Source organism: Cottoperca gobio, unplaced genomic scaffold (assembly GCF_900634415.1).
Source record: "Cottoperca gobio unplaced genomic scaffold, fCotGob3.1 fCotGob3_195arrow_ctg1, whole genome shotgun sequence".
NCBI classification, from domain to species: domain Eukaryota; kingdom Metazoa; phylum Chordata; class Actinopteri; order Perciformes; family Bovichtidae; genus Cottoperca; species Cottoperca gobio.
This window is the reverse complement of record NW_021166836.1, coordinates 17501-32626: the sequence shown is the minus strand read 5'-3', so window position 1 is coordinate 32626 and position 15126 is coordinate 17501. Positions and strand designations below refer to the sequence as shown.

Below are 15126 nucleotides of genomic sequence, written 5' to 3'. Positions count from 1 at the left end.
GGAACACATGTAAAGTGGAACAGCATCAGACACATGCTGTATCTATTGAAAGAAAGCCGAACAGTTAGATCAGTTGTGGAAAACAAAAAAACAAAAATAAAAACATGAGCCCTTCATTTCATCTGGATGGAAACATCTGTAGGATGACACACTGTATACAGTCAAATAGATGTAATTCTTAAGAGTTTGTTTTATTTAGCTTGGAGTATCTGATGAGTGGAGGTCACCACGAGGTCACGTTGAACGGTTTGTTCACTTCTAGATGACAGACATGCAGCTGCAAAGATTAATCCATCAGCTGTTAAATTAATCGTTTGAGTAGGAAGGACAAATGATCTGATTCCAGATTCTTAAATGTGAATATTTTCTGGTTTCTTAAACTGAATTTCTTTGAGTTGTGGACAAACTAAGACACTTGACTTCATCTTGAGCCTTGGGAAACACTAGTCTTCAGTCGCAGCAGAACTACTGTGAGCAACATCGTTGTTGTGCGGTGGTGAACCACACCCGTCAGCTGCTCCAGTTTATAACAACAAGCAAGAATTATTTTGTTATGCTATTTGAACCTGCCATATAAAGAGATCAGATGAGACACGTGACGTAACCACAGGATCACACAACAAGCGGTTCATGAGAGGAAGGACCACAGAGCTATAGAAGAGACAAGATCTGAACCCAAAACAATCACACATGCAGGCACGACCCAAACGGACCAAATGGAGGCAGCACACTCCTAAAATACCTTCATACAGAAAACAAAGAGGTCAAGCCAGAATCAGGTGGTGAGTAGTAAACAAACACCAACTGCTGCGATGCAAATGAAGCAGATTAGTGACGTGTGCTACTGTCAACATCCTGCTCAGCCCTGCTTTGGAGAAAAGAATCGTCTGTTGTTAAAATGTCTGATGTGTATTTTACATCCAGAGTGGACATGCACATTGTGGTAGTGCACAATGAAGGCAGATAACAAATAGGGATGCACGAAGATATCGGCCGTTAAAGGCTTTAAAATGAAATATCCCATCGCTTTAGTTACGTGAAGTTTGGAGGTTCATCTTCAGCCTCGTTCTTCGGTTGAAGCTATATTTTTTGCACTTTGGCACATCATCATTGTTTGCACATCAGCTGGCTGTTACAGGCTGTTTGTAGCTCTTAGGAAAGTAAATATCATCTGTCTGTAAAGCAGATGCACTAATTTAGTTTAGGCATAATAACATTTTAATTCCTCTACAGGAGACTAAAAAGATCCAATATTGTGCATCCCTAAAGAAAAAGAAACACTAAAATGTACCGTTATACGTCAGATTCAAACACAGACTTCAGGGTCTGTTTAAGTCTGTTCTCCACATATATCATACATCATTAAGGCATCACTTTATTCATTCCCAAAGCCACCGTAAAATAACCCATAAAGTCATTTATTTCTCGGTTTGTCAGCCGCTTGTGTTTTCTATAGCTCTGAGATGAACAACTGTATACAGTAGGCTACATGTATGGAGACCATAGTTTCACAGGAATCATTGAGAATCCACCTTCAAATCAAAGCTTTCAAAGTACAAATATAGAGTTTTAAAGCTTTGTGGGGATGTTTTAAAGTGGGGTTGTACATGTATGAGCGACTTGTTCATGATCAGTGTATTATCTTAAGTAGATGATGATCGGCACGCCCCCCAATTTGGAGAAAAACAATGTACCGCTGTGGACATGTGCAGCAGCAACACGTGTCTTAGGTGTACGCTATATTAAGAATATCTTCACTGCTTTACTTTGCAGTGAGACGGTGTTTTCTGACGCGGGTCTGAAGCTGTTATATCCATCTATGCTCCCTTCAAAGCTGCCAGACTCCATTGAAAAAAACAGTAATTTTCCCTTACAGACACGCGGGGTGCTGGTCTACCGCTGCCGTCGTTGGTTAGTTTCTTGTTTGTTTTTCGTGTGATTTTGGTGAAACCGTAGTAACCGAAGTCACACAATGATACAAACAAACTAACAAATCAAGGCAGCGTTAACCAGCAACCCCGCGTGTCTGCAAGGTAAAATGTCAGTTAATTTCAATGGAGTTTGGTGTATTTAGCGAGAGACGTCGGAAACATAGACTTTATAGCTGTCCTACGGCAACGTAAGCAGTGAAATATGTTACATAGAACGTACACTTTAAGGTTTTGCTGCTTCCCCCGTCCACGTGCATCGCTTCACTTCTGTAGCCATGCTCCTGCTTGTTGCTCCAAACGAGGTGCAGCCATCATCTACTGCAGGTAACACTGAATGTGGATAAGTACCTCATACAAACCCACTTCAAAACATCCAAACTGTCTCTTTAATATTAAAATGGTGCTCAGAGAACCAGTTTACCTCACTCTTGTATGATATGTCATTATGTACGACAGTCCTGAGGGAGGAGAGGAAGGGGGCCGACTGAAGCATCCTACAACTTACAACAATCTGAGGGTCATATGTCAAAGTTTGACATTTTAGAAGCTCTCATTGCTACCACCAGCAGACAGCTAGCCTAGCTTAGCACAAAGAATGGAAACAGGTGGAAACAGCTAGCCTGGCTCTCTTCAAAGCTAACACGTTATATCTTGTTTAATTAAAACAAAGGAATAGTCTGGTCCAGGTTAGCTGTTTCCCTCTGTTTCCTGTCTTTGTGCTAAGCTAAGCTACATATTGACTGAACTGACTTCTCATCAAACTCTCAGAAAATTCCCCAAAATGTCAAACTAAAACCTGAGACTGCTCAGCTGCCAGTATCCGTTGTGTGCTGTGACGCAGGGACATGCACGAGGCTGGGCTAAAGTAAAAATAATAATATTTATTGTTGCTGTTTGGTTGCGTGAATAAGTCGAACTAAATTAAATCACTATATCATAATATCCATGTTGAAAACTTGACACATTTGCAGGGAGCGAAACGCTAAATTTAGACGTAAATGCAACAAAAAAAAGTGAATTAACCCGGTTTACTTTATGTTAACTTACACTAACAGTAGTTAAATTACCATATTTTACACCTTTTAGCGACACGCTGATGTGTGACACCTGAGATCTAGATGCTCTTTTTCTTAGGTTAGAGCAACAGCCCGTAAAAACACACGCATGTGCAGAATCATCTATAATCCGTTCTGCTTTACTGCCACCTTATCTCTATATCTTTGTCTGAGGGAGATGCTCAGTGGGGAAGAGCATGATGTTTGTCTTCACGCACGCTCTGCACGAACAACTATCTTCCAATCAGCCACGAACGGTTAAAACCAACAAACAGCATTCCCATGGCATCATCTTCAAAAGGCCAAATATGGAGCTCCTGCCAGTGAGGAGGAACATTCTGTGACTGCTGTAAAGTCATGCACTCGAATATAAAAGCAGACATGTACTTCTGAAGATATATTCAGTGAACGATGAGAAATGATGATTTTAAATCAGATAACTTTGTTTTAATGAGCCCCATGTTAGCAATTAATTCATATAAAAACATGGAAAGGAAAATCAACAGTTCTTTCAGCAAACGGATAAAATTAAAATGAGCAGTTGATTTATTCTTTGGCTGGACTTGGTACGCAGGGTCGGGGGCAGGGGGGGTTTAGGGGGTTGCCTGTGGAGCGGGACACTGTCCAGCTGCGCCTCAGGTGTCGCTGTGTCCCTCACGGCTTTGTCTCATTAGGACACGGTGGCTGGTCCAGAGGTTAGAGCACGGCAACTACACGCTGATCTGGTGCCAGTAAAGAAAAGCACTACACGCTGTGATGTCATAAAGGGAACAGACATTTCCTTTATGCTGTAGTGGAACAAAACTAAATACTTTTACTGAACTGCACAATCATTTTGAGGTACTTGTTCTTTACTTGAGTATTTCCTTTTCCTGCTACTTCATACTTTTATTCCTCTTTCAGAAGCAAAACTTTGTACTCTTTACTCATTTACAACATTTATTTGACTTTAGTTCATTTGAAGATTCAGATCAATAGTACAACATATAATCATCATCATTGATCATTATTAAAGGCAGTGTAGATCCTGCTTTACCAGCTATCTTAAGTATCATCTAAAGCATCTTCTCCTGCAGCGATGAACAAACTCTCTGTCTGCAGTTCTTCTCCAATGCAGCGCATTCACGTGTAAAGTGAAGAATAAACGTGGCGTAGCGAGGCCTATGTTAGGTGGGCTTCAGCGCCAGTGTAGGGTTAGTAAGAAACAATTATACATTCACATCCAAATGATGACGACTTGAAGGCTTCCCGGCTCCTTTTGGAAGAATAAAGTTCTCAAAATGAAAATCATTGGTTTTGGTATTCTGTATACTTTGATTGGTTGATATATGTTCAGTGTTGTAGTGTGCCCCCTCCCCTTACCAAGACCACAAAGTTCTATTAGATCTAGCATCTCGCTCTCAAAGTGCACCAGATGCAACAATTCACTTTAAAATGTTAAAACAATTCTGCCCGGGGGAGCATGCCCCCGGACCCCCCTAGAAGATGTGAAGTCCACCCTACTCCTAACACATGTCAACATGAGTAAGGCCAGGTAACATGGGCCTGGTTAACATGATGCAACCAGCACAGAACACTGTGGGGGTGTAACTCCCAGACGTACTTCTCCATCATCAGGCCATCTGAGTGCCTTTACTGGTGACTGTAGTACCCTGCAGGTGCACACAGCTTCACTTACTAATGTAAAGACACTCTTTCATGCACACCACCAGGTGTGTTGGGAAGAAATGGACATTTTCTAATACGTTACAATAAAAAGACTGTGGCCGGCAAAGAGATCAACTTAAACCATAACAATGCAAACGGTTTGTAACAATGCGTGTTCTTGTTATGTAATAAATTACTATAATATCAAGATCATGACGTAGAGTCTGATAACCTTCTGGATTTGGTTATCGTTGTATGTTCCAGGTTCATAACGCAGTCACAGTCCAGCGATGTCTGAGCTGATGTTTGTGTTGGTTTGATAAAATAAACCACTTTGAGCACGGATAGTGCAAAATATCAAAACATGAGAATATTTGCGTTAGCGTAACGCAGAGCTACTTCCACCTCTGGAGAGTTGTGTCTGCTACCTTTATGTCAGAGCACACACTGTGATGTAATCTTTTATTCTCCTCTCACTATGAGATGTTTTTACATCTTCACTCTCTATCATGACGCAGGTATTAAAGAAATCAGTGTGTGTGTCCCCTCTGTGTTGTGACGGGTCATGTGACGCGTGTCAGCGTTGACTCACCTCCTCGACCAGAGACAGCATACGCCGAGTGCTCTCCAGAGACTGCAGGGCAGAAAGAGAAGGAACATAATTAGCAGAGAGAATACACACAACCTGCGTTGGAAGGTTTGATATTAAAGTTTTAAAAACAGGACTAATATTTAAACGTTTACTGATATTCAGTCTTTATTATTCCCCTCCTCTGACCGCAGGATTAATTATCTGATTTCCAACCTCTGCAGGATCTTCAGGATTCCTAATCCTTTACTCTTTGCCCTCCGTTATCTCCATCCATCCTTCCTCCTCCCTCCCTTCACATCCTTGGAGCCTCTTGGCCTTGCATTATCTCCTCATGAATGTTTAATAAGGCCATTTGAGCTGCTCTATTATTCTGCGGCACAGAATGTTTCTGCTCTTCCTGAGCTTCTCTCCAACTCATTAAAAAGGGCAAAGTTCTCCATTTCCCAAAAAAAAGAATAAGAACAAATATCTAAAACAAGGGCGGGTGACATTAAAGCAGCTGTGTGTCCGTCTGCAGGCTGAGGAGATGCACGTGTTCTCTGCTTTCTGCTTGTTTATAGCTGTGATGGTAAATGTGCAACCTGTTCATGAAGACTAACTACCTGGGTTGTAACCTGCTTTCTGGATTTCAAAATAAAATGTGGTTTGCAAATCACAATTCAAAATGTTCAAACTGAACGTGTAGATTTCTAACATCTTACAGTTACAGGAATCATAAAGAACGTAAGTGACAAGCAACATCGGAGGATATAATTATTATTATAACGTGATGAATGTTATTAAAGATGCATCATTAAAAACTTTGGACAAAACCACATTATTATTATCATCATTCACATTTACTTGAAAAATACAATATGATGTATCATCTTTGCATGCTTAGACAAGTGTGTGTGTGTGTGTGTGTGTGTGTGTGTGTGTGTGTGTGTTTTACCGTACCTCATCGGCTACCTGATCTGCACGTGTCTGCAGGTCAGCCAGCTCATTGCGCATGTCTGATTCATCGGCCATGATGACTGTTGAACTTTGACCTCAAACAAGAAAGACTGGGAGAGAGAGAGAGAGAGACAGACAGACAGACAGACAGACAGACAGACAGAGAGAGAGACAGACAGACAGACAGACAGACAGACAGACAGAGAGACAGACAGAGAGAGAGAGTTAGTGCACCAACAACATGACACATTCTGAAGGTTTGTGGAGCAGAGTCCTCACTCTGCTGCTGATCAGGTGGAGGAGCGTCACTGAAACGGGGGCAGGACGACTCTGACACACCGAACGCCGTTTCCAGCTTCTAAAAATAGCCGTAAACTATTATATAAAGTGTGAATAACTGAAGGGCATGCTTTGTTGGAACACCAGATAACAAGCAACGCTGTAAACGTATTTTATATTTCTAATTTATTTGATATATGTTGAAGAAATGTTATTTGTTTTCTGTCGTCAGTATTTTTATTTTATTTTTATTGTGTGAGGGAATCTTTGGTCCAACAATAAACTATTAATCCTAATTATTATTATTAACCACGTTCCAGTGAGTCCAGGCTAAAGCTCCTTCGTCACACACTCCTCGACAAGTTCACATTTAAAACAAGTGAATGAATATTCATAACAATCGTTTAAAGTCATTCCTCCGTCCCATCTGTCGCCAGCGTCATCTCCAGGTTGCAGAGTTTGTTATAAAGCACGTCGAAGGTTCAATCGCTCTGAGGAGGAGACGATGTGAAAGTGTCCTTCAGCAGTCGAGAGCGCTCTGCTCCGGACTTGAACTCTTCTCTGAACCCTGAAGTCAACACTTGACAAAGCAGCGCGTCACACCAACCAGAAGCACTTTGTGGGGGAAGAAGGGAATTATGGCTCAAAGCAGGAAAAGTTCTGAGTTTAATTAAAGTCGGGTGTCACTGAGTTACAGGAGTGTCGACTTGTTCCAGTATTTTACTCAGATTTAAACTTTTGCACAAAGTTGCAGTTTAAATTTCACGTTGAATGTTTGAACCAACAGCTGCAACAAGTTCAGTGTGTTTAAAATCAATGCAAATAAGAAGCAGCAGCAGTTTACTGCAGATGGACTCCTGCAGGCTGTGTGTGTGTTTCACAGGTGTGAGCATGAAGTCTATTAGACGGCTACGTTAAGATGCATCCAAACAAATGTGTATTTAACAGTTTAGATGTTTAAGAAGGAGGAACAGACGGAGACCTCCGCCTGTCCAAGTCTCAGGACTTCTAAAGTTGTTGCTAACAGACCCACGGCTCTTACATGTGCTGGATTCAGTGAACGCTGTTATTGGACGACGTCGGTGTTTACAAGCAGACTTCTGCATGTTAGCGCCTCGACGTGAAGCCGCCCTGAAGACTTAGGATTGGTCTGGCTACGCAGGTTGTTTTCAAACGCTTTAATTGTTTCCACACAGAAACCAGCGAGATCGTCTTCAGGCTCTAGTTGAGCGAAACGTTACTTTCGAGTCTGTTACTTTAAAGCTTCCTGTGGTCAAATCTGTCCAATATTATGTGTCACGCCTGCTCCGTCATGGTCAACATCACATGACCATCAATTCTTGTTCTTTTGCTGCAACAACGTACATTTGAAACTATGTTTTTCAGATTTCGAGATACAAAAAGGTCCCCAGAGTTGCTGACTGACTCAAAGAGCCAAAGTAAAATGCTTACCTTATGAACACAAGTGATGCATAATTTACTGTTTAAAACACTGTGGGTAAATAGGTTCTTACAGCCCCACTCCATCACGCACGCACCCAATAAACCCCCACTGTGGTCCACAGGAGAAGCTCAAACCTGCACCTGGCTGACAGTTTCCTCCTCAGGGATCAACAGTGAATCAAAATGAGCTCCAGCACTCTGACGGTTTGAAGAAAAAGCATCGGGACAGAGACAAGAGTCTATTTTTGTTCCTCTGACGCGGCGCCAGACAGTTCTTCATACGGCCACACGCAGCAGGGCTGGAGGTACGGCCCATGAAGAATGTGGCTGTAAGTCAGCTCCATGCTGCAGGTTGAAGGAGACGTCTCTATGTTTCCTTCGTTCTCTCTCAACCATTAAAACTTTAATCATCTGCAAATCATCAGAGATCATTTTTTGCATCTAATGGCTTTTTTGTTTCTCCTGCACAAATCTCAGTGAGGAGTTTTTGTTCTAATGTGGCTGATGCATATTTAAGTTCCCAGCAGGAATCATTAAAGCTTGATGTAATCTAATCTACTGCAATACAGCAGTGGGACCAGGGGACAGCGATAATCTTGTAGTGAAAATCTGACGTGACAACAACAAAGGTTGACTTGATATTGTTTAAAGCCGTTGATGATTTTGTATCCTTCCTCCGACTCCTGAGATGGAAAACTCTTTCTAGTAAAATACCAGGAAAACACAGCATTCTGTTAATGCTTCAGAGTTTAGGACCGGACGGATCCATCAGCCTGTCACGAGGTCTCTGAGGTGAACAGACACGAAGTCAGTGAGAGTCACAGCTGGATGTTTGATAAAGTATCTCTTGCTCTGCCCCGCCCTCTGTCTCTCTCTCTGCCTCCGTCCCGGCGGAGTCGTCAGGACGGTTAATAATTCAACATGTGCCGGGAAAAGAGATGGAGGGGGGAAACAAATCACCGAGCCTTTTCAAAGTGCTTCTGTGTGTGTGTGTGTGTGTGTGTGTGTGTGTGTGTGTGTGTGTGTGTGTGTGTGTGTGTGTGTGTGTGTGTCTGCTATGCCTGGTGCACAGTTGCACTTTAAAATATTTATGTTGACATTTTACATTTGATCCATTTGGCTGACTGTACTCCAGAGCTCCTTACAGAAGGTGCGACAGCAGAATGAGATCATCTGCATCACAGGTGAGCGGACGGAAACACACGAGCTGAACACACGAGCTGAACACACGAGCTGAACACACGAGCTGAAACACGAGATGAACACACGAGCTGAACACACGAGCTGAACACACGAGATGAACACACGAGCTGAACACACGAGCTGAACGAGCTGAGCACACGAGCTGAACACACGAGCTGAACACACGAGCTGAACACACGCGAGCTGAACACACGAGCTGAACACACACGAGCTGAACACACGAGCTGAACACACACGAGCTGAACACACGAGCTGAACACACGAGCTGAACACACGAGCTGAGCACACGAGCTGAGCACACGAGCTGAACACATGAGCTGAACACACACGAGCTGAACACACGAGCTGAACACACGAGCTGAACACACGAGCTGAACACACACGAGCTGAACACACGAGCTGAACACACGAGCTGAACACACGAGCTGAGCACACGAGCTGAGCACACGAGCTGAACACACACGAGCTGAACACACGAGCTGAACACACGAGCTGAGCACACGAGCTGAACACACGAGCTGAACACACACGAGCTGAACACACGAGCTGAACACACGAGCTGAACACACACGAGCTGAACACACGAGCTGAACACACGAGCTGAACACACACGAGCTGAACACACGAGCTGAACACACGAGCTGAACACACACGAGCTGAACACACTGAACACACGAGCTGAACACACGAGCTGAACACACGAGCTGAACACACGAGCTGAACACACGAGCTGAACACACGAGCTGAACACACACGAGCTGAACACACGAGCTGAACACACGAGCTGAACACACGAGCTGAGCTGAACACACGAGCTGAACACACACGAGCTGAACACACGAGCTGAACACACGAGCTGAACACACACGAGCTGAACACACGAGCTGAACACACACGAGCTGAACACACGAGCTGAACACACGAGCTGAACACACACGAGCTGAACACACGAGCTGAACACACGAGCTGAACACACGAGCTGAACACACACGAGCTGAACACACGAGCTGAACACACACGAGCTGAACACACACGAGCTGAACACACGAGCTGAACACACGAGCTGAACACACGAGCTGAACACACGAGCTGAACACACACGAGCTGAACACACGAGCTGAACACACGAGCTGAACACACGAGCTGAACACACGAGCTGAACACACGAGCTGAACACACTGAACACACGAGCTGAACACACGAGCACAAACAGATTTTATAGCTGAAATAGAAGAGGAGATTATTAAAGCTTCCATCACTGTCCGCCCACGCTGTCTCAATTAAGTTGGAAAACGCGTTGATTTATTCAGGTTATTATCTCTCTGCCAACAAACTAAGACTTATTATATCTGCCATGATTTAACTCGAGCCCACGTGTTGACAGCGTTCCCGTAGTTTGTGTTGTCAATGGCAACAGTATAGATGCATCTGCGCTCCTCGTGAACTGATTCATTTATTCAGCCCGATATGACACATTTGTCTCAGACAGACTCCTCAGACCCTCGCAGCACACAAGGACACGCTGCCTAAACGTTCAATTACAACCTGATGAATATTAAGAAGATGGATCCAGACGTCAGAAAAGCCTCAAAAAACATAAATATATATATTTATTTACAAACCTTCAACAATAACAACATTCAGACCTCTGACATCGTTTCCTGCTCAATACATTCATCTTCTGCCGTTATTGATCCGTTGATGAAGCCACTTCCTGTCCACACGTACACACACTAACACACAGTAACACACAGTAACACACACTAACACACAGTAACACACACTAACACACAGTAACACACACTAACACACAGTAACACACACTAACACACACTAACACACAGTAACACACACTAACACACACTAACACACAGTAACACACACTAACACACACTAACACACAGTAACACACACTAACACACAGTAACACACACACTAACACACACACTAACACACAGTAACACACAGTAACACACACTAACACACAGTAACACACACTAACACACAGTAACACACACACTAACACACACACTAACACACACTAACACACAGTAACACACAGTAACACACACTAACACACACTAACATAATTTTATTTTAAGTATTAGACATTTGTTTGGGAATAATAATTAACATATTCATTCTTGAGTTATGCACAAACGTGCGGAGTGATGTCACATTGACCTTTGACCTGAGATAACTCTGTTTATTAGTCGGAGCCACGATCACACACAAGACAACACGTAGAGGAATCCTTTAAGAATGAAACGTATTTTAAATTAATCGTTTACCATAAACATCACGATGCAGAACCCCCTGATTGGATAATCATTGGTCACCTCTGACCTTAAAACATCTGATCTCATCCTCTGTAATCCCTGCACACACACACACACACACACACACACACACACACACACACACACACACACACACACACACACACACACACACGCACACACTGCTTCCTCTAACACTTAGATCCACCACAGATCCAGCCCCCTGAGCCGTTCAACACACTTACTGGATATGAACCACATTGATTGATTGAGTGTTACAACAAGACACAAGCTGGAATCTATACTGCAAACTAAACCCGATGAATTCAGAGTGTCTGCACCGACACAAAGCAAACTGCGCAGGAGGAGCTGCTTACAGACCAATAACAAATGATGGTTGTCGGTGACACCAGGAGCAGATGTTCATATGTGAAGTTTAATTAGCTCCAAAGTGGCTCGTTACTATAAAACCGTTAAAGATGTTGCTCTGTTTGCTCAGACGAGTGTGTAGTAGAGTGTGTTCTGCTCTGTGAGGCTGAACTATAACCAGCTGGACTTTGAGCTAAATGCTAAAGTGACAATGCTACCATGCGAATGCTAACCCATCTCAGTTAAGCATGCTAACGTTAGCTAATTATCACTAAACAGGGCGTACAGGAGGCTGAATGTCACAAGTGTTGCAGATAATAACCAAAGTATCGGACACATTCAAATGTTGACAATGTTTTTGCTGATGGTAAAATGTCCTGAGGAGAACATGATATTTCTTTACCTGCTAATATCCTGCTGTGTTAGTTTGTGAGTTACACTAACTAACAGTATGATAACCAACCAAGCTGCAGCCTGCATTCTCTCTACTGTCCAGCAGGGGGCTCCTGTGGTCGTAAACAAGTATAGAAGTCTATGAGGAAATGACACAACTTCTCACTTTAACCTCAGTAAATGTTTATGTCTCCATCACAAGTTTCACGTCTTCTTCAATACAGCGTGATGTTTATTTAGTAAATTATGTTCTCAGAGTGAAATAGATGATGAAGTGTCGCGTCAGGGCGGAGCGACCACGTGTCGTTCGGTCTGGGAGCTCTCCGTGTTTTTGTCTTATAACATTAACGTGTTTTCAGGTAACTGTAACATTTTAGTCGCCTCACAAAGTCTTCTTAAGAGTTCGGTTGTACTTGTCTCCACCCTCCTGGTTCCAAAAAACCAAGATGGCGACGGCCAAAATGCCAAACTCAAGGCTTTAAAACTGTCGACCACAAACCGATGGGTGACGTCACGTTGACTACGTCCACTTCTGCACAACACACAACGGCGTTTCTCCAGCGTGTTTTATATTTGATCATCGCTTCCACACAACAAACGTGCTCGTATGATGTTTCACATCACACTGCAACAAACGATTAATCGTCCATCCTCCTCCGCACATCCATCCCACTCTCAAAGCCACTTCCTCTTTAACATGCTAAACATGTTTCACACACACACGCACGCACGCGCACACGCACACACACACACACACACACACACACACACACACACACTACAGTGGCGCTGACATAATACAAGGTCCAGCCGTCCCCCTCCCCCACCTGCAGCCCGGCTTTCTGTCACTCGTCTTGACTGACGGCTGCTGTACGGCCTGGACTGCCGGGCTCAGCCTGTGGGGAGATTAAAGTCAGCAGGGAAAGAGGATTTTCTCTCCTCTCACACACACACACACACACACACACACACACACACACACACACACACACACACACACACACACACACACACACACACACTCCTCTATCTCTCATGTTTTCTTTGTTTCACTTGTGCGTATACATCGTACGTGTGGAGCAAATATTACGTAAGATTGACCTATAATGAAAAAGGTTTTTTGTCAGCTGGATCCTTTCGCTCACAAGAAGCGATAATTTCCCTCAAAGGACGGTGGACGGTGTCGTTAGCATTATTATAAATCGTACCACCATCATCATTATATCAACGTCCAGTGAAAACACCACAACAATCATTGCTTTGCATCCAAACATGAGCAACAGATTCAAAGATGGGAGAACAAATGAAGACGTTCAGCGATGAATTACTGATCAAAATATTAATAGCATTAATCCTAAAAGCTGTTAAAGGGCGATGAGAGGAGGACGTGACCTCCACGAGGGAAACAGGAGCCGCAGGAACCTGAACACAGCGGCACATTTAGTACATTCATATAAAGAAGATGGGAAGTCTTTTATAATTGGACTAATTGGACTCTGAGAACAGTGAGAACATGTGGACTGTCACTCTCTCTGCACACAGGCTGTGTGTGTGTGTGTGTGTGTGTGTGTGTGTGTGTGTGTGTGTGTGTGTGTGTGTGTGTGTGTGTGTGTGTGTGTGTGTGTGTCAGAGGCTGACATGATCACCACGCAGCTTCACAGCCTCGTGGAAGAATCCAAAGAGAAGCTTTTTCAAGAAACAAAGAAAAATCCTGTCAAAGAACGCAAAATGGAAAATTCTACTTGAAACCCTGAAAACACGAAACAGCCGGTGGAAATGAAGATGAAGGAGGCCGGTTGGGAAGACGAGGGTTTTATTTTTAAACCTGACACCAGACTTAATGAGGTTTAGTAGAAGGTTTTATTGAAGTAACGCACATTTGTTAAGTGCACGTTGACTGTTAGTGAGTGAGACCTGGGGGAAAGTTTCCCTCGAGGAGTGACAGTTGAGTTTCGTTGTGTGTGTTGAGACCAGGCTGCAGCTGCAGCACCGTCTGTGTCTTCAGCACATAAACTGAAGTCCACACGATGTTTTGTTCCTGACGATGGTGATAATACCTGAAGTGCATGTCATGGGACATAAGTTGAGGAGAAAAGGGCTCTGCAGGCAGATGGTTTCTGTTTACATGTACTTGAAGTGAAGAGAAGGTCATTAACCCTTTAATCGTCTGCTCTGCTGGAGCAGGTGATGTACTGTTGAACGATGGACTTAACTCAACCTCATTGCCTAAATACTGGCGCTCAGTTCAAGCACGTTACACAAAACATAGAACATATTTCTGCAGGTTTAAGTCCTGTAAGCATCCGTGGTGGAACATTAAGTATATTTTACTACTTAATTATTACTTAAATATGAAGTCCTGCACATTTCTGCACTTTCTTTATTGAATGTTTCCATTTCCTGCTTCTTTATACTTTATAGTTTTGCTATATAACTTAGAATCGGAATAATAATACAAAACATAATCAAGAAATATTAATTATGTATGTTATTAATACTTTGGTTAACATTGTCTTGTACTATTCACAATAACAATATTATCACAGTACATATGGTGCTTTACCAGCTGCAACATTACAGTGATGAACACTTTAATGCATCAATGATTATAATCCAATAATATAATATATATCTTGTTTTCTAGAATGAGTACTTTTACTTTTGGTAGTTTCATTTGTATTAGAGTATTTCTACACTGGGGTATAAACACCTGACATCAACCTACATGATGAAGATGAGAGACGATACAGTTGAGAGATGATATAAAAATGAAAATTTACATTAAATCTTATTTGTAAGAAATAACTGCAGGTAGAATAAAAGCATTGAAGTGAATTTATCTGTCTTCCACAGCATGCAGGAGAGGCAGGAGAGGCAGGAGAGGCAGGAGAGGCAGGAGATGCAGGAGATGCAGGAGAGGCAGGAGAGGCAGGAGAGGCAGGAGAGGCAGGAGATGCAGGAGATGCAGGAGATGCAGGAGAGGCAGGAGATGCAGGAGA

At 43.0% G+C, this 15126-nt stretch overlaps 1 protein-coding gene across 1 annotated transcript in view; it reads right to left on the bottom strand.

Moving 5' to 3' along the window:
* Positions 1-15126, bottom strand: part of LOC115004831 (synaptosomal-associated protein 25-B-like) — a 36121-nt gene that overhangs the window by 7443 nt on the left and 13552 nt on the right. The window contains exons 2-3 of the mRNA XM_029426534.1: positions 6165-6271; positions 5222-5267 (exon numbers count right to left, since the gene is read on the bottom strand). Of these exons, the coding sequence (XP_029282394.1) occupies positions 5222-5267; positions 6165-6236 (118 nt within the window). The 5' untranslated portion in view covers positions 6237-6271. The remainder of the gene's footprint in view (positions 1-5221; positions 5268-6164; positions 6272-15126) is intronic.